The sequence below is a fragment of the Stegostoma tigrinum genome, chromosome 2 (genome assembly GCF_030684315.1).
Source record: "Stegostoma tigrinum isolate sSteTig4 chromosome 2, sSteTig4.hap1, whole genome shotgun sequence".
NCBI lineage: Eukaryota > Metazoa > Chordata > Chondrichthyes > Orectolobiformes > Stegostomatidae > Stegostoma > Stegostoma tigrinum.
This window is the reverse complement of record NC_081355.1, coordinates 113,794,227-113,812,346: the sequence shown is the minus strand read 5'-3', so window position 1 is coordinate 113,812,346 and position 18,120 is coordinate 113,794,227. Positions and strand designations below refer to the sequence as shown.

Sequence of the window (18,120 nt, the reverse complement as noted above, 5' to 3'; positions counted from 1 at the left end):
TGCATCTTACAAACTCAAACTTTATGATCTAGAACTCTAGCAGCAAATTCCCTTCCAGGTCACACCATCCAGATGTGAAACTATACATCGCTGCATTTTTGCAGTCACTGGTTCAAATTCCTGGAATTCATTTCCTTACATCTTCATCCACATGGACTGCAGCAATTCAACATCTACGGCTCACCGCTATCTTCTCAAGGTCACTTAGGAATGAGCAACAAATTCTGGCCTTGCCAGTATGCTCAACTTTCAAGAATGCATAAAAAATAAACAAAGGAATGGGTGTATCTAAATGCAAAACCTTACTGACGGCTTTATAAGGTAAAAACTATTTAATAAAATATTAGTGATGTTTATGCAATCTGATTTTTATATTTAAAGATAATATGACCTGGCATTACTTCTGTTTTCATTAGCTTACCATTTCTAAAGAAGAAGTCATCTGACGAGTCTAACTTTGCCCAAGTTGTCTCTGAGTCTATTTCACAAATGGGTATGTCAGCATTACTTTTTATAGGTTAAAATTTGATTAAAAAAACATTTTGATGGTCTTACCGCAGAAAAATCCACATTATTATACTAATAAAAAGCCAACACTTGTTTTATGTGCGGCACCACGTGTGACCAATCTGAATAAATAACTGAATGTCAACTGCAACAAAAAAAGTCAATTTTATGTTGATTTCCCCACTTACGATTATTCTGTTGTCAGGCAACCTGCCCAAACAAAGCAACAGCCAGTTAATATTGCCACTCTGTAATTCAAAGAAAAGTGCATATGAGTTACATCTGAAAATTGATTAGTTTGATTCTCCTCCATCTCTCAATTTGGCTAATTTGCTTGCTTCCCTTGACAAGTAGTGTTATAAATATGATCATAGACAAATGGAACTTTTTACCTTGGGCTTTAACGTGCAATTCATGGGACAGATTTTCATTTTTACTCAGTAGAATGTACAGAATGGAACGTCTGATAGAAAGGTATGGACGTCCCTTACAAAACGTGCTAGAATTTCAATCCATTTAGTTCAGGGAAGAAAGTTAGACAAGTTCTGTTGTTAAGTAAATGTAGTACAGAAATAGGCCATTCATCCCAACAGGTCCATGCTGCAGTTATGCTCAAACATATCTCTGCTAACTTCCTTCATCACACCCCATTCACAATTCTTCATGTGGTCACGTAGCAGTAAGTTTAACATTCTACCATACTTGTGTGACATACTGCACTAAAGTAGTATTTATGTGTTCTCCCAGTAGATGTTTAACACCCAAACAGTTAGGGAATAAACCTACTTAAGAATGTTTTAAAAATTATGATTAGGATTGAAGGGAATGAAACTTCTGATAACAAACTCCATTTTGGTGGAGACAGATTGCAGGTTTAGGCTAATGCCTATAATGCCAATATTGACTTTATTTTCTGTGGTGGATAAACAAGTTTAGTAACATTGACATTTTTGAGCTACTAGCCTATCTATCCACAGTATTCTCTTAGTGCGTTTTTAATAACCTAAAAGGTGCCTGTCGATTGTAACTTGCCCTGTTGTGGAAAAATATGGAAACTAAGCACAATCATTTGAGATCAAAGTTGAACTTAGAAATAAGGAAAATAACACCTTTTGCAATATTGTAATTCTCACTAACTTTCTGACAGGTTACTTACTGAGGGTACCCAGTGCGGAGGTCCGATTACAAATCTGTGACTCCATCATGAGACTGTATTCCAAAGAATCACCTAAGCAGGAAATTGAAGGTATTTTATACAATTACAGACTGCCTTTGCTTGATTTAACTTTTTCCAAAAGTTTGTTTACAGTGTCAAATTTTACTTGATTTCACTATAACTTTAACTGAATGCAAAGAAATTATTTTCAAAAAGATTTGTTTTACGATTCAGAAATATTATTAACACAAATTCTTCAGAATATTATCCAACAAGTAAAAGCTACAATATGCAAATGATTGAAGAGAGCGCTGTGGTAGAAACCCTGGTCATGGGGCTGACCCTTGTTCAAAACCAACCAAAGGTCAAGTTACGGATAATCCAGACTCTGCAGTGTCTTTCACGTTCATCTGGTAAGTACTTAGTGAACTGTTTGAAGTATATATCAACTTCTGATTCCTGTTATTTCTTTTTAATGAAGATGCTTTACTATGTTATCCACTGTGCAAAATATCTACAGTATTTAACACAAAATATATTTTGAAATGTATTGGGCAATATTTGTAGCAATTTTAATTTGCAATACTATTAATCATAGATATTGCATTGATCTATTTATGTCAGAATGTCATTTGCATAACTGGGATAAATGAAAGCAGATGTTGGGTCTCTGTTATGGTACAGAAATGTTGTTCTCCCCATTTCCTGTGCTCCATAGGCTATTGTAAATCTTCCAATCCTGTTGGGAAAATCTGAACCAACATAGTGCAAGTGTTATCTGTGCCATAGAATTGGAGAAAAGTCAGCATTCCTTTCCTCCACCTCTTTTGTATTACTGCCTCTAAAGTTTATGTGACACTTTCTGCAAGAAAGAGAAAAATATTCTGGGTAAATATGGTGCAATGTGTTTGGCTGATGTGTCTGTCATAATGGAATAGTGGACAGATGCAGAAATGTGAATGTGAATTTTTCACCAATGTTGGCAAATCCCTATGCAGTTGAGGTGAAGCTATGAAAGTTAGACCACTTGTGGACGTCATTGTATATTTCTGGCTGCTGCATCTGGGTCCTTGTGGCTTGACCTCTATTACAGTTACCTCTACCCAACATATTCTTAGTGTCTATCTGGAAAGTTTCCTGGCCTTCTGTCTGCCTCCTGCTGTAATGCCCGCATCCTATTTAGAAGAACTTGGAGCATACTCACGCATCTCTTGTGCCACTTCCACTCATTTCTCTGCGCAATCATCTCTAACTGTTCCAAAATCTGCTACATCCAGAGAGTTCCTTGTTTTTAGAGTTCTGGATAGCTTTAAGGTCTGTTAACCTAATATGAGTTTCGGGACCATTTGAGGCATGCATCCATTCAGCAATGTTTCTAGTACTGAAATAGACATTATTATCATTTAAATGAGCAGGAAGCTGGAAGTTTCCTCTTTGCATCAGTACAAATGGACATAGATTAATCATTTCAATCTTTGTGCCTAATATTTTCATCAAGTTCAGTTTTCCTTCTGAGGTCTCCTGAATCCTTCCTTCTTTGTGTGAAGATCCTTTATATGAGGACATTTGGTTAAACACTTAAAGATACTGTTTCTGCATTCTTGGTCTGGCAGAACCACCTGGAAAATAGTTGCCACAATTGAGTGATACATTAGAAAAAGGTTTAATTTTTGTTTCTTTGTATGATTGGTTTGGTTGAACTAGTATGATGATCACAATGAGTTGCGGTATTCAAGATCTTTTCCTGGAATTTACTGTTGCACAGGCAAATCATCTTTGTGGTAATTAAAAAGCCACATCAATTCTTGCTTACACCTAGCTTTATTTATAAGCATAAGCTGAAGACATCTCATAAATCTCACCATGATCTAACCCCAAAACACCACATTACAGTTTATATCCTTACTTCTCACATTTCATTTACGACGTGTTAACAGTTTTCCTGTCATTTACGTATCTCGGCAATCTTAGCTCTTAAATTTCATATCCTTATCAATAAACAGGCTCTGCAGATCTCAGGTTCTTATGCTTGTGACTTGCCCTTTATCACACTGAGAGCATTTATTCAACCTGTGAGGGTTGTTCAGGTTTACAGTTTCCTTTCTTAGCTCAGTTCCTACAGAATTGGCTTTGTATTGCATCACACCAACATTGTTAACTATATTTCCCTTCATGCTTAGATAAAGTGCTCATAATTGCATTTATCTATTGTACGTTAACAGTTTATATTTAATTATAAATCTAAATTGTCTCACTTCAAAACTATTTTGATTTTTCTTAAAAATTCTGCCCCATACACAAAAGTAGTTTTGAAACTCTAGCTAAATTCATTAAAAGATTTAAATGAAGAAAGAGAATGTTGTAGCATTTTAATAAGGATTACTTCTTGAAGTATGGTTACTTCAGTAGTAACATGGTTGGAACAAGGTCAATATAGCTAATTTTATTCTTGGCAAATCTCGAAAACCAGTTAAATAATGAGATATGCTTTCTGTGATGTCCTTTGGAAGAATGGGGGCATCTCCTCTGCTTTTCTTCAAAATCGTGCCATTGAATTTTTACATCCCCCTGAACAGGCATCTCAAAACCTCGAACAATGAAACACAATCTCAGTCCCGCACTGATATGTAAACTTGATGTTTATGATATCGTCCTGGTGTGGCTCTTGATGCTGGACACTTGTGATTCAGGAGCAAGAGAGGTACAACTCTGCCAATGCTGACATTTGAAGTAATCATTTTGGTTGAGTTTTTGGCACTAATACAAGTATCAAAATAGTCTGCAAAATTACACTTTCTGAGGCATTGTGTACTGAAAACATGCAGTAGTCAGATGCATCTCATTTTGTGCAAATAAAAGCGTGAACGAGTGCCAAGATATACATGTTGGAACTTGACTTTTATTTGATACTGCTGAACAAGAGTCCCTGGTGTGTATGTAACAACTGAAGTAAGTTCACACTGACAGACTTCACTCATTTTTACGGAATGATAAACAACCAAAGGCAGAAAACAGGTCAGAGCTCTAAGTTGGCATTCAGGAAAAGAAATGAAGAAATGGCTAATGATCACTATTTTTTCAGGATTTTCATTTATTGATTGAGCTCATTGTGGAGACTAAATTAAGTGTGAATATATTAACCATGCCAATAAAAATAATTAAATGTTGGGACAGAAGTAGAATTGTACTGCATGTTCCTCCTACCAGATCAAAAAGCTAAAAGTAATCAATATAGAATTTCCCAGTGTCTGAAAACATGGGTAATGCTGAAATAGTTGTGAAAACATGGCAAGAATGAAGAAGTTAGGTTCTTAAGAGAAACACAAGACCAATCTCACTCAAGAGTAGTGAGGGGCTTATTTACATCATTATCACATAATATTACTTCATTTACAGGTTGCTATTTTCTCAAGTACCAGAGAGAAACCAGATAGCTTCGATTTCCAACTTTAAAGTCAAACTGCTGTAGTTCGTTTGTGTCTTTTCCAGGCCTCCATCTTGTCCAGTATTTCCCAACATCTCAGATCACATTCCATGGCAACAATCATTTCCACCTTCCATTCACAGAAGTTGACACTGGCTAAGCACCAGACTTAACACATCATCATGCCATATCTCCAACTAACTTATAATACAGTTCAGCACTTCAATATTACACTTTAGAGCTCAATGATACCTGATATTGTAGCTGCTTTGCACACAGGGACAGCATCCATCTCATGCACCAGAATAAGGTGTATCATAGAATCCCTACAGTGTGGAAACAGGCCCTTTGTCCCAACAAGTACGCACCGAACCTCAGAGCATCCCACCGAGACCCATCTCCCTATAACCCACCCAACCTACATCTCACTGAACACTATGGGCAATTTAGCATGGCCAACCCACCTAGCCGGCACATCTTTGGACTGTGGAAGAAACTGGCATACCCGGAGGAAACCCATGCAGACACAGGGAGAATGTGCAAACTCCACAAAGACAGTTGCCTGAGGGGGGAATCGAACCGGGTCCCTGGTGCAGTGAGGCTGTAGCGCGAGCCACTGAGCCACCATGCCACCCCATTTTCAGGCACTTAGCTTGCTGCCATAACTGTCCTTCACTCTGTGCATACTTGGATACTTTTAGCTCAGACAGAAAGCCAGACAGCCTTTTATATTTGACAACAGTCAAGAAGGGGAACATGTTGTTGCAAGGCACTGTTCATGTCATTTTCATATCTGTATTGTGTACTCACAGCTTGCATGGAAAACACAGTTTGTTTGTTTCAACCAAATGGCCATGTTTGAAAGTTTAATCAAAGGAACTGTGCACGGTCATATGGGCTGTTCCATCTTCAATCAGGAAAGGTTGTTAGGTATCCTGCCTGGGTGAATAGAAAAAATACAGGTCAGGAAGGATTAGTGGTTTGGGGGATGGGCTGCATGACAGCCCCTGAGGGAAGACACTGTACACAATATTAAGCGTGATAGACCACAAGTCTTGGTGGATGATAGTCGCAATGGCAGAGTGTGAGATAACAGAGAGAAGGTGCTGACATTTACCCTTCTGGAGCACAGTAGACAATTAATCCCTTCTTGTGGCATTGCTGCACATTCCTCCGCACTATGGACACTATTACTGGCCTGGCTGCTTAATTCACAAAAAGTTGGCAATGTTTAAAGTGATATGCAACTAGGGTTAAAATATGCAGCCTGCAGCTTGAAAATCAGAACATCCAAACATCAGCGAGCTCTTCTGATGCTATTGAGTATATTGTGTGTGAGCAGCACTGGGGAGACATGGCACATAGTCAATGAGCTGAGCAATATAAAACTGCATGAGAAAAGTTTAGCAGGTCTCAGGAAGGGAAACACTCTATGAAGGTTCCCAAAATTGACACTTAGCCAAATTTTGGGAAGATTCAGCCCCAAGTAATTTTTGCATTGAGTGCATGTGAAGTTACATACCTTATCTATGATTAAAGGTCTTGTCAAATCTAGTTGCCAATCTTAACTATAACATCACTGATATATTTACTGTGTATTTGACTTGTCTGTCTGATTCCAGCTATGAACTGTAACTTGATGTTGAATGCACTGGCAGCAAATAAAATCTGCCGCATCCTGAATGATCCAGATCCATCTGGCCAACTTTTGTTTTGTTTGTCTGATGTCCTATGGAACTTACTTGAACAGGCGCCTAAACAGGAACTTGTTAATCAGCTGAGTGATTTTGAATGTATCTAGTGAGTATTTTCACGTAATTACACAAACCAAAACATTTATTCAAGTACTATTTCCTGATGTTAGCTGAAGTATAACTTTATTTGATTTTGATGTGTTTGTTTAAATTTCAAAGTACTCTATTGTGAAAATCTCTAAGAGTTACGTAAAAGCAGATCATAGAATAAACATTAGAAGGAATTAACAAAATACTAACATATTTGGATTTTTGGTACCTTACATGTTCATGCACTCACTTCTGTAGCAGGAAACTATGCAGTCCTACTAAATCCCTGACAAAATTAATTTGTTAGTTACTGGAAGCACAAATAACCCTGAAGAGATTTGGAATTTTTGGCAATCTGATGGTCACTTAAACTGCTATGGTTTAACAAGATTACCTCCCTTCATTTCCGAAGAAGAGTCATACTTGACTTGAAATTTTAACAGTTTGTCTCTCCACAGATTCTGCTAGATCTGCTGAATATTTTCTAGCTCTTCTTTTTTCTATTTAAGATTTCCAGCATCTTTTGTATTTGGCTTTTATTTTATACTTTAACAAGTGATGGCTTACTATGGGTTTATGCTGGGTGAGTAAATAAACAGAGCTCCCATTGCTTGATACTGCATGGTGAGAGTTACACAGGCTGTTTGCTAAACTTTTAACAGTGCAAATAAGATTTTCTGTTTCCTGATGGAAAGAATGGATACCTGGTGCCTCTGTATGCAGTATACAACCAGGTCTATCACTGGGGATTTATTTTGCTGCATGTTATAAAAGATCATCTTGTTTTGTATACAAATATTAAAATAATATTAATTTTGTTCTTTTCATCTTTAGTGCTATGAAAAAAGCCTTTTTGAACCAAATGATAAATGGTCATAGTAATTCCGACCGCCAGCTTCGAAATGATTTGCTAGTAATAACTACAAATCTAGCAGAGCATCCTATGATTCCATTGATTGTAAGTTGTTTTCTGAAATTCGAACACTGACATTTGAAACTCATGTAATTACTTTTTTGAACTAATGAACAGAAAATTTAAATATTTCTTAACTTACTTGAAGCACATTCTGTGATATATTTAGTGATACAATTGTTATTTAGGTGTATTATTTTGTTAATAATATCCAACTTTTGAAATAAAATGAGTTGGGAAATAGTTTGCTTGGAAGCTTTCTAAAAGTTTCTTTGTCCCGTAGGAAACAGGCTTTACTAAGCTACTGATAATGTTTGCTGTATTTCCTGAAGGTAAGAAATCCAGTTTCACCTGGCTGATGCTTTATCCTCAATTGTTTTTATGCCCGTAGTTTAATAACATCGTGTGGAAAATAGTAAGTCAACTAGATTTATATTAGTGATTTGGGAAATGTTTGAATATTTCAATTGTTGATTTGTCATTTTGAAATTTGGCATTTGCTCCACTATTTGTTATCTCCATTAACAAACAAATCTGTAATCTAATTGACATGAAAAGAATGGAAAATTCTGGAATATTTATTTTTCCATGTATTTCCTTAATGTATTTAAACATCTTCTATTGGGCTGGATTTTCATTTTTGTGGAGACTGTGTGGAGGGGTGAATTTGGAAGCTAGGACCAACATCTGGGATCACAACCCCATTCCCAGACCTTGCAATTTCCACCAGAACCTTTAACGGATACACAAACCTGCAATCTGGCTGACTCCAGATTTAGAATAGGTCCCTGAACATCTGCAGCTTTCATGGAGTTGGACTACTTTTCAAAGAATCATGCTTCCTTGCACTTCAAATATATTGTGAAGCTCAGTCAGGATGAGGGAACCTTTTAAAAATTAAGTTCAAAAGATTTTACCTATAATCACCATACCAAGGTTTGCATCACCCTGTGCACACCTCCTATGGTCCTTCATATCCTCAATATCAAGCTATGGCATTTCTATTTCTATTTACCTACTATACATTATAGTACATAGCAAAGTTGTACCTTGGTACTGCTTAACTTTTCTCCCAGTTAAATGAAAAACATGACACCCATTAGCCATCTGTGTCTCATTATGCATTCTTGTCTGAAAGTCTTAAATTGTTAAAACAACTAGATGTCAGGTAAAGCATTCCTTGAGTGATTGCTCTGTGTCTCTGATCTCTGGAAACGGCACAATGTTTATTTACACAAATAAAGAGATTTCATGTGCTTGCAATGTCTGCTATTGTTACTTTAAACGTTTTGAATAGTAAACTCTTTTATTGGCCTGTTGCAAAATGATAGTTTTAAGGAAGTGGAAAATTAACAATTAACAATTGTGCTTAAAGCCCATTTTTATTTGCTGTATTGTCAATATAGGTCTTATTCGTTCTATATCATGTATAGTGATTAAATGGACATGGAGTGCCATAGCTTGGCATGAGGAGCCATAGTGTGTGGGTGGAGGGATATAGCTTGGTATGGAGAGGGGCCATGGGAAAAAGGTGGAGGGGACGTGAGGTGACATTAATGTGGCATGGGGAGTTCGTGGTATAGTAAGTCAACTAGATTTATATTAGAAATTTGGGAAGTGATTGATGAGTGCTGCAGGGCCTTAGTCTTTCAAGAGTCTAATGATGACCATGAATCTGTTGCAAATTGTCGGAAAAACCCATGTGGTTCACCCATGTCCTTTAGGGAAGGAAACTGACATCCTTATCTGGTCTGACCTATGTGTGATTCCAGACCCACAGCAATGTGCTTGACGCATAAATGCCTTCTGGGCAATTAGGGATAGACAATAAATGCTGGCCTAGTCAGCGATGCCTTCATCCCATGAATGTATAAAGGATTATGTCTGGGACAATATCCTAAAGCACTGTGGCAGCCCTATTTAGGCCCTTGTAGCTTTCACTGAACTCTTTCCCAGGTTGTCTGGCCTGACTATAGCTTACACTTGCCCTCAGTGATGAAAATCCCAACTTTGAGGGCACTTTCTCCTGAGATGGCTGGACCAAGCTGTACATTTGTTCAAATCACACTTCAATGATGAAAATCCAGCCCAGTGTCTCTCAATATTTATTGTTTAATATATGTGAAAATATAAAACTACCACCTTCCTTCATTAGGATTCCTTGTTAGAGGCTGTTTCCAGGATGGTCTCAATTTCAGAAGTATTTGTGGGATAGAAACAAAATTGCAGGAGTAGGCTATCTTTTTGTGCCTGTTCCTCCATTCACTCAGATCATGGTCAGTCTGGTTGTAGTCTCAGATTCACTTCTTTGTCTGCATCTCATGACCTTTGACACCTTTTGACTATCAAAAATCCAGCTCAGCCTGGAATAAACTTAAAAGTTTCAGCCTCCATTACCTTATGGGGAAAACAATTCCACATTCTAATGACCCTTTTGAAAAAAAATCCCATCATCGCTTTCTTAAGTGAATGACTGTTATTCTTAGTAATGTATCCTAATTTTAATTTCTCCCATGAGAAGAAACATCCTTTTGCTATCCAATCCCTTCAAAATCTTATATGTTTTAATAGGGCACTTCTCATTTTAATAAACAAAGTGGTTATAGGCCTAATCTGTCAAATCTTTCTTTATAAGATCAGATGTTGATTCCATGAATGAATTAAGTGACCCATCTGTGAATTGCTTCCGATGCAATTGTGTATATTTTCAAATAAGGAGACCAAACTGTCCATACTAATCCAGATGTGGTCTCAACAACACCTATCTACTGCAGTAAAACCTAACTACTTTTATATTATGATATACATTATAATACCCATGCAAGAAATGACAACACTCTATTTGCCTTCCCAATCACTTTCTATTTGCTATACCTGCGAACATACCTTCTGTGATTCATGTACCAAGATCTCTATATCATTCTGAATCACAAAGTTGCGCAATATCTCTCCATTTAAATAGTGTTTTGATTCCCAATTCCTGCCAAAGTGGACAAGTTCACATTTACTCACTTTGTAGTCAAACTACAATGTTTTTGCCCACTCACATGATTTGACAATATCTCTTTGTTGACTTCCTACCTCCTCTTAACAAATTACATTCCTACTTAACTCTGTATTCTGGCAAGGTTGATGTTTCCTGCTTGAACAGGTTATTAAATTAAATATGAAAGAGCAAGAGGGCATCAAGGTTGCTGATACAGTGTTTTGGTTCGATTGCCACTATCTCCATTACTCAAAGTATCCAAAAGGCAGGTGCCAGAAACCTCTTCAGATCTCAAGGAAGATGAGTTAGAAATTTAAATGGCACGAAGAAGAAAAATCTATGGGGCAAGTAGCCACCCAAAACAAAAAAAATGCTAAAAATGCTTGACAGGTCAGGCTGTGTCTGTAGAGAGTATAGTAGAGTTAATGGACTGGATTTTATCTAAATTGATGTTCACACAGTTAGGTAGCTACTAATCGATCAAAAATCTATTTGTCAGTGAAGCAGCTTTGCTGTAGTTCTTTTACTGAACAACAGCATTACCAGACCATTACCACAGGATGATGTGTGAAGTCTCTCAAAGGAAAGACTTCCAATTCAAGCGGCCAGAACAGGTTTTACAATCACTCAGCTATAAATGATGTCTGTAGCTTTAGGAACAGAAGATTGGAAAGGAGACGTGTTGGAATCTCCCTACCATGCCCACAACCATCCCCACACTGCAGGCACCCCCAAAGGTTTTGGATACACAACTGATTGTTCTTCTATGAGACCGAAGGGATTGAAATGAGGTTTTCCCAGAGTGGAAAGAAGGATCCAGTCTTTTCAACCGAGGCAGGTGTGATAAAATGCTAAGAATTTGAATAACAAGAGAGAGAGGTGACTTAATAAAAACTGCAAGAACTGCAGATGCTGTAAATCAAGTTCAAAAACAGAAGTTGCTAGAAAAGCTCAGCAAGTCTGCCAGTATCTGTGAAGAAAAAATCAGAATTAACGTTTTGGGTCTGGTGACCCTTCCTCAGAACTGATTTCTGAAGATGCTGCTGGGCCTGCTGTGTTCATCCAGCCTCACATTTTATTATCTTGGATTCTCCAGCATCTGCAGTTCCCATTATCACTGATTTCTGAAGAACTCCAGTTTTGAGGAAGGGTCACTGGAACCGAAACATTAACTCTGATTTTTCTTCACAGATACTGCCAGGCTTGCTTAGCTTTTCCAGTAACTTATGTTTTTGTTGTCAGTGGTTATTCAAACCTGCTCTAAGAGGCTCAATGACTTCTAGAAAGATGAGTGATTTAATTCTTTTACAGGTCGAAGCCCTCACATTCACCATCGCCTTTGTACCATCAGACACCCAGGCTTCAAGCACCCACCATGCTCCTGACCATGCATTGCATTTCTCACACCTAACTCTCTGCCCTTGTCACATAATGAATAAAACAATGATGATGGTAACAGTGATATATTTCAAGGAGGGTTGTGACTTGGAATGGAATTTGCATTTGGTAGAGTTCCCATCTCCTACGTCCTATGTCTTTTGAGGTGATGAAAGTTGTAGGTTTGGGATACACTCTCAAAGAAGTCTTGGTGAGTTGCTGAAGTGGATGGCGTGCGAATCAAGCAGCTGCTATGACGTTGATAGTGCAGTAGCTCATTGAGGTAATGGAGAGAACGTGTATGTCATTCTGACTATCATCATGTAGGTGATGATAAAGTTTTGAGGAATCAGGAGGTGAGTCACTTGCTGCAGAATATGCATATCCTTAACCATCCTTGTGAAAAGCATTCCTCCCCTAGGTTACACCAACTAAAAACTGATCCTGTACCAGCTATGAAGGACCTTGCTTTGTGCAATTAGTTGCTGAGGTTGCCTGCTCAATAGTATGTCAAATGCAAAGTTATTTGGTCACTGAGGATTGGTAATGTGTTCTATTCATGCAAACTTCTCAAATTTGTTTTGTTTCCTTTCCTTTCTCTTTTAGTAAAGAGCCATAACCCGTTGGTTCAGGGCCTCAAAGTTTCCAGTAATCATGAAGACTTTGAAATGAAAAAAATATTCTTCAACTTGCTTGTTGCTTTGACAAATGATCTTGCTTCTATACAGGTAAAACTTTCTATGTATAAGTGACAAGTAAATATACTGAAAACATAAATTGTTGATGTCTATAGAGTAAATGCTATTTACAAAGCTCACAAATAGCAGCAACTATAAAATTAAATTCTTTGATAATTTTCGTTTTCAACTCATAACAAAGATTTTTTTTGTTCATGGGATTTGGACATGACTGATAAGGCCAACATTTATGGTCTATCCCTAACTGGGCTTGAGAAAGTGATGATGAGCTGCCTGTTTGAACTGTTGCAGACCACGTGCATAGGCTGTCCCACGACACTAATAGGAGAGGTTTGACCCAGGGATGGGGAAGGAATGACATTATATTCCCAAGTCAGGGACACATGTGACTTGTAGGGGACTTAAAGGCATTGATATGCGCCTACTGCATTTGTTTCAGATGGTAGAGTTTGTGGATTTAGAAAGTGTTAATGAAGGAGACTTGGTGAGTTGCTGCAAGTGATAGTGAATGCAAGTGATATTTGAAATTAAAAATGTTGTTGGTAGTGTGCTAGTGATAGAGGTAAATGAATGTTTAAGGTCGTCAGTTTAGTCAAGGAATGTGTGTCTTGAGGGTTTTTCGAACAGAACATATCCAGGCAAGTTGGAAGTATACCATCACCATTCTGTGTGTGCCTTATAAACACTAGTCAGGTTTTTGGAAATCGGGAGGTGAGTTATTTATTCTAAAATACCTGACCTCTGATTGTTGTCACACGGTGCAAAGGACAGCAACCTCAATACAAAGACTTGACTCCATCCATGCAGAGCTGGTCAGTGGCTTTTCCTACTAATCAGACAGATGAATTTGCAACCGGTAGATTAGTGATAAAGAGATCAAATCAGGCTGATTTTCTCACCACTGTCATAAGTCCAGTTTGAGAGATAGGTCCTTCAGGTCTCGATCAGATTGACCAAGCCGATCTTGATGATGGACATTAACATTCCACATCAAGAGTACATATGTGCACTGGCAACCATTGGTGCGTTCTCCAAGTGGTATTCAATGTAGAAAAACATTAATCATCAGTTGAGGAAGAGCTTTAGCAGATAGAAGGTTCTTTTAACACTGTTTGACCTGATTTATAGTGAGAGTGATCTAAATTTAGAATTTGTCTTTCTACATTTTGCTCCATAGCTGCTTAGTGAAGGAGGAGCCCTACTGGCCCTGTTTCATTACGTTCAACCAAATGAGAACCCTAGAGTTCGGGATTGGTCTCCTGCCCAGTATGAAGAGCTTCAGCTTCATGCCTTGGCTACTTTGATCTCAGTGGCTCCAGTCATGGTGGATGATTACATGAAATGCCAAGGAAATACCCGTGTTCTGCTTCTGTTGGATTGGTGCATAAATCAAGGTAAGTACTTTTAAGCCTCAGTAAAATTTTCTGCATGTAACGGGAAAATATTAAAATGGAAGCTTTGATGATCAGTATGCTTCAATGATAAGGGACCATAGATGTGTTGAACTATGATTTAACTCATTTGACGTGGACAGATTTTGAGTGTGAATGCAGTATAAAATTATGCCTATTCCATTTGTAGAGCATGCTTCTGATGGGATATAGCAGAACATTAAAAACCTTGCGCAGTTTTCATTTTTCCCTTTCTGCAAACTTGAACTCAAATAAACTTAGCTATTCACATTAACAGATATATGCATTAATCAGACAATTTGTTCCCCTCCCAGATCCGTATTATGGTAAAGGGAATTCATTCCATGCTGCTGGTGGCCGTGGCAGTAAGAAAGCTCAAATGCGCTACTGTATAAGACTCCTAAGATCTATGGCATCCCTTGGTGAAGAGTTGATAAATCAGAATTTGCTTGACCAAGGAATTATCTCTCAACTTCTAGGTAAAGTGCATTCGCAATTTAATTCTAACCTAATAGTAAATTTAAATATAGAATTACAAGTAAGTTGGAGAGCATTTGTGAGATGCCCTGGCCAGTATTTAACATTCAACTAATACCATGCAGAAAAATGTATTAACTACCATTAATCTAATATGTTGTATGATATATTATTGCATATAAATTGGCAGGTGCATTTGTCTACAAAATTATGGTGATTATACTTGTCATGAAGTGTTTTTTTAGATGTTTTGAGGATATGAAAGGCACCATATATATTTTTGTTCTCCCCTTTTTTTCAACTGTTCTCCTAAAATTAAGCTAGAGAATGGCTTTAAATATTTTAAAAACATTCATATACCTAATTCAAACATCCAATCTTAAATGAACTCAAATCATCAAAGTAAATTGGCAGTTTGACTTTGACGACATCACATTTGAAGTCTCAAACTTGTGTACTTCATAGGAAAGGGCTACAGTAATTTGGAGTTAAAATGCTGGTTGACTTTCCCCTTCACATTTCGGGGTTTATTGTGATCTGTTTGAGTACTACATCTGTTCTACAATAAGTGTAGCTGTGATTAACCAACTCAGCAGAAATAGAAGTATAAATTAAGCCTTCCTGGTAATGAACAATACCACATCATCAAGTATAGTCCCTCCAATGTTTAATTGTTTTAGAGAGTGGAGTCCCAGTGCTCTCAAGTGCACTTGAAAGATGACACATGACTTGCATTTGCTAGTACAGACCAGGAAGCACAAAGTTTCGTTGGAGAAGCTGGATGGGGACATAATGAGTGCATTATGGAAATCCTAGTTAATAAATGATATTGGTAAAAATGCAGAAACGTAAATAACGGAAAGATAACTGGTATTATAGGCAAGGCTAATGTAGAAAAAAAGGAAGTAACAATAACATTCACATACTCGCTAAGGAAAAAGGTATGGAAGGATATTCAGATTCACTCAATAGAGTAATAAAATTATCCTTCTTTGGAGGACTCTATACATCATGTTAATTGATTCAAAAAATTCACAGAGCATGTGACATGTCATAGAAATTTAGTAGTTTAAAAAAGTTCACATGAACATAATTTAGCATTGCAATCATTGATAAATCTTAAAGCAGCAACAGTTTTTTAAAAAAGAAATTTCCTGGATAAGAGTATTGCTACAAGGGCCAACATTTATTGCCCAAGCCAAATCACCTTTGAGAAGGTGGTGATGAGCTGTTTTCATGAACTACTCCCATCCAGTTGGTGAGTTACACCTAAGGTTATTGTTAAAATTCTAAACCTTTTGACCCAGCAATGGCGAAGGAATGATGATATAGCTCCAAGTCAGGCAAGTGTGTGACTTGAAGGGAGGCTTGTCAGTAGTGTTGCTCCCATGGGACTGCTGCTCTTGTCTTTCCAGATTTTGGAAGTCATTGTTTTGGAGGGTACTGTCAAAGGAGGCTTATGGGTTGCTGCACTGTACCTTGCACATGGTGCATACTGCTATTGCTGTTCACCATCTATGGAGGGAGTAATTGCTTAAACTAATGTAGAGATGATGATTAGTGAGCCACTTTGCACTGGATGGTGTTGACCTTCTTGAGTGTTATTGGAACTGCACTCATCCAGGAAAATTAAGAGTATTCCATTACACTCCTGACTTGTGAATTGAAGATGATAGACAGGCATTAGGGAACGGCGAGTTAATTACTCACCACCCAGCTTCTGGTTTTCTATTGTAACCAGAGTGTTCATATTCAAGGTTCTATTAAAATTTCTAGAAAATGGAACCCTCAGGATGTTGGTAGTGGGAGTGTTCAGTGATGCTAATAACATTGAACATCGAGGAGGGATAGCTAGATTGGTTAGATTATATTTTATTAGAGATTATCATTGCTTGACACCTCAGAGATGCCAATAATACTTGGCACTTTTCAGCCCAAAGTTGAATGTTACCCAGGCCGATTGCATGCAGGCACAGATGATTCTGTATCTCAGGAATCATTAATGGTATTGATCATAGTGCACAGCCACTTCTCACAGCTCATTGTACAAATTATGGCCCAGGCTTTCTGATCAAGATTGGAAACCCTAATTTCAATCCTGATAGGAGAAACAATTAGATCTAATCTCGGATGAGTCCTTCCCTGGAATTTCCTGACCAGGGACTTCTCTCACAAAGCAGCTGAGAATAATTCAAGAGAGCTCACTGTCCCCCCTTTTTAACATTTTTAAATTCAGAGGGCAAGGGAGTCACTGGCTAGGCCAGCATTCATTGTCCATCCTGGAGGGCGGTGAAGAGTCAACCACATTGCTGTGAGTCAGGAGTTTCATGGAGTCCAGACCAGGTAAGGAATACCAGTTTCCTTCCCTATGGGAGATTCATGAACCAAATGGGTTTTTCTGCCGAATGACAATGGCTTCATAATCATTATCATCAGACTCTTAATTACAAATTCTTTACATTGAATTCAAATTCTACCTCTTGCCGTGGTGGGCTTTGAAACTGGGTCCCCGGAACATTATCTTGGTGCCTGAATTAGTTTAAAGATCCTGGAGAAATTTTGAAAGCTGCTGCGAGAAGCTAAGTGTGTAAGTTATTGTGAGGTTGGGTGGCAGTTGGAAGAGGGGATTAGGTGAGTAAGGTGCCAGGTGAGAAGGGATATATAGTGCCAGGGAGGTGAGAGAATGTAGGGTGCAGGATGAATGGTGGGACTGTGTTGCTGTGTTTTGTAAGGGGTAAGGTGCCACGTGAGTGAATGTTGTAGGGTGCCAGGTGGCTGTTGGCATAGGAGTAGGGTGTCAGTTAGCTGAGGGTAGTAGTGTGCCAGGTGGTTGATGTGATATGATGTCACTTGGGTGATGGGGTAGGGTCCTAAGTGAGTGAAAGATGTAGGGCACATGGTGGGTGAGGGATCTAAGGAGCCAAGTAAGTTGATGAATGTTTAAGGTAGGTTGAGGGGTGAGGCCAAGTCCAGCAGTGTCAGGTCAAGTCAGCGAGATTGGAACTGTTGGATCCATGCGGTTGGTTCAGTGGAAAGGGTGCCAATTTGTTAGGGACTGCAGTTTGGTGGCAGTTTTGTGTCAGTCAGGGGATTTCTGGTCTGGCTGGATTGGGTCAGGGTCTGGGGATGTTGTATTGTCAGAGGGTACTTTTTTAATCTTTTACCTTTCCTCAGCAACCATCAGCTAAAATGGTTCAGAATCCCCTGAAATTCCCAATTTTAAGCAACTCTTTCAATGAGTTCCAGATATAGTATAGCTTCTCAAAGGAAATTCCAATTGCCCAAACAATTCTTATAGAGTCAGCTACATCAGGATTTTGCATAGTCCTGATTCACAATTCCAGTTTATGCTGATGCAACAACATCTCCCCGTCAGAATTTCTGGA

The 18,120-nt window shown here is 38.2% G+C and overlaps 1 protein-coding gene across 6 annotated transcripts in view; it reads left to right on the top strand.

Annotated features, from left to right (window-relative positions):
- LOC125448813 (cilia- and flagella-associated protein 69-like) overlaps positions 1 to 18,120 on the top strand; it is an 89,209-nt gene that overhangs the window by 26,930 nt on the left and 44,159 nt on the right. For all 6 annotated transcript variants that reach the window (XM_048524362.2, XM_048524390.2, XM_048524407.1 and 3 more), the window contains 9 exons: positions 417 to 493; positions 1,655 to 1,753; positions 1,924 to 2,076; positions 6,710 to 6,887; positions 7,706 to 7,829; positions 8,068 to 8,116; positions 12,754 to 12,875; positions 14,023 to 14,239; positions 14,572 to 14,736. In XM_048524362.2, coding sequence (XP_048380319.1) covers positions 417 to 493; positions 1,655 to 1,753; positions 1,924 to 2,076; positions 6,710 to 6,887; positions 7,706 to 7,829; positions 8,068 to 8,116; positions 12,754 to 12,875; positions 14,023 to 14,239; positions 14,572 to 14,736 — 1,184 coding nt within the window. The remainder of the gene's footprint in view (positions 1 to 416; positions 494 to 1,654; positions 1,754 to 1,923; positions 2,077 to 6,709; positions 6,888 to 7,705; positions 7,830 to 8,067; positions 8,117 to 12,753; positions 12,876 to 14,022; positions 14,240 to 14,571; positions 14,737 to 18,120) is intronic.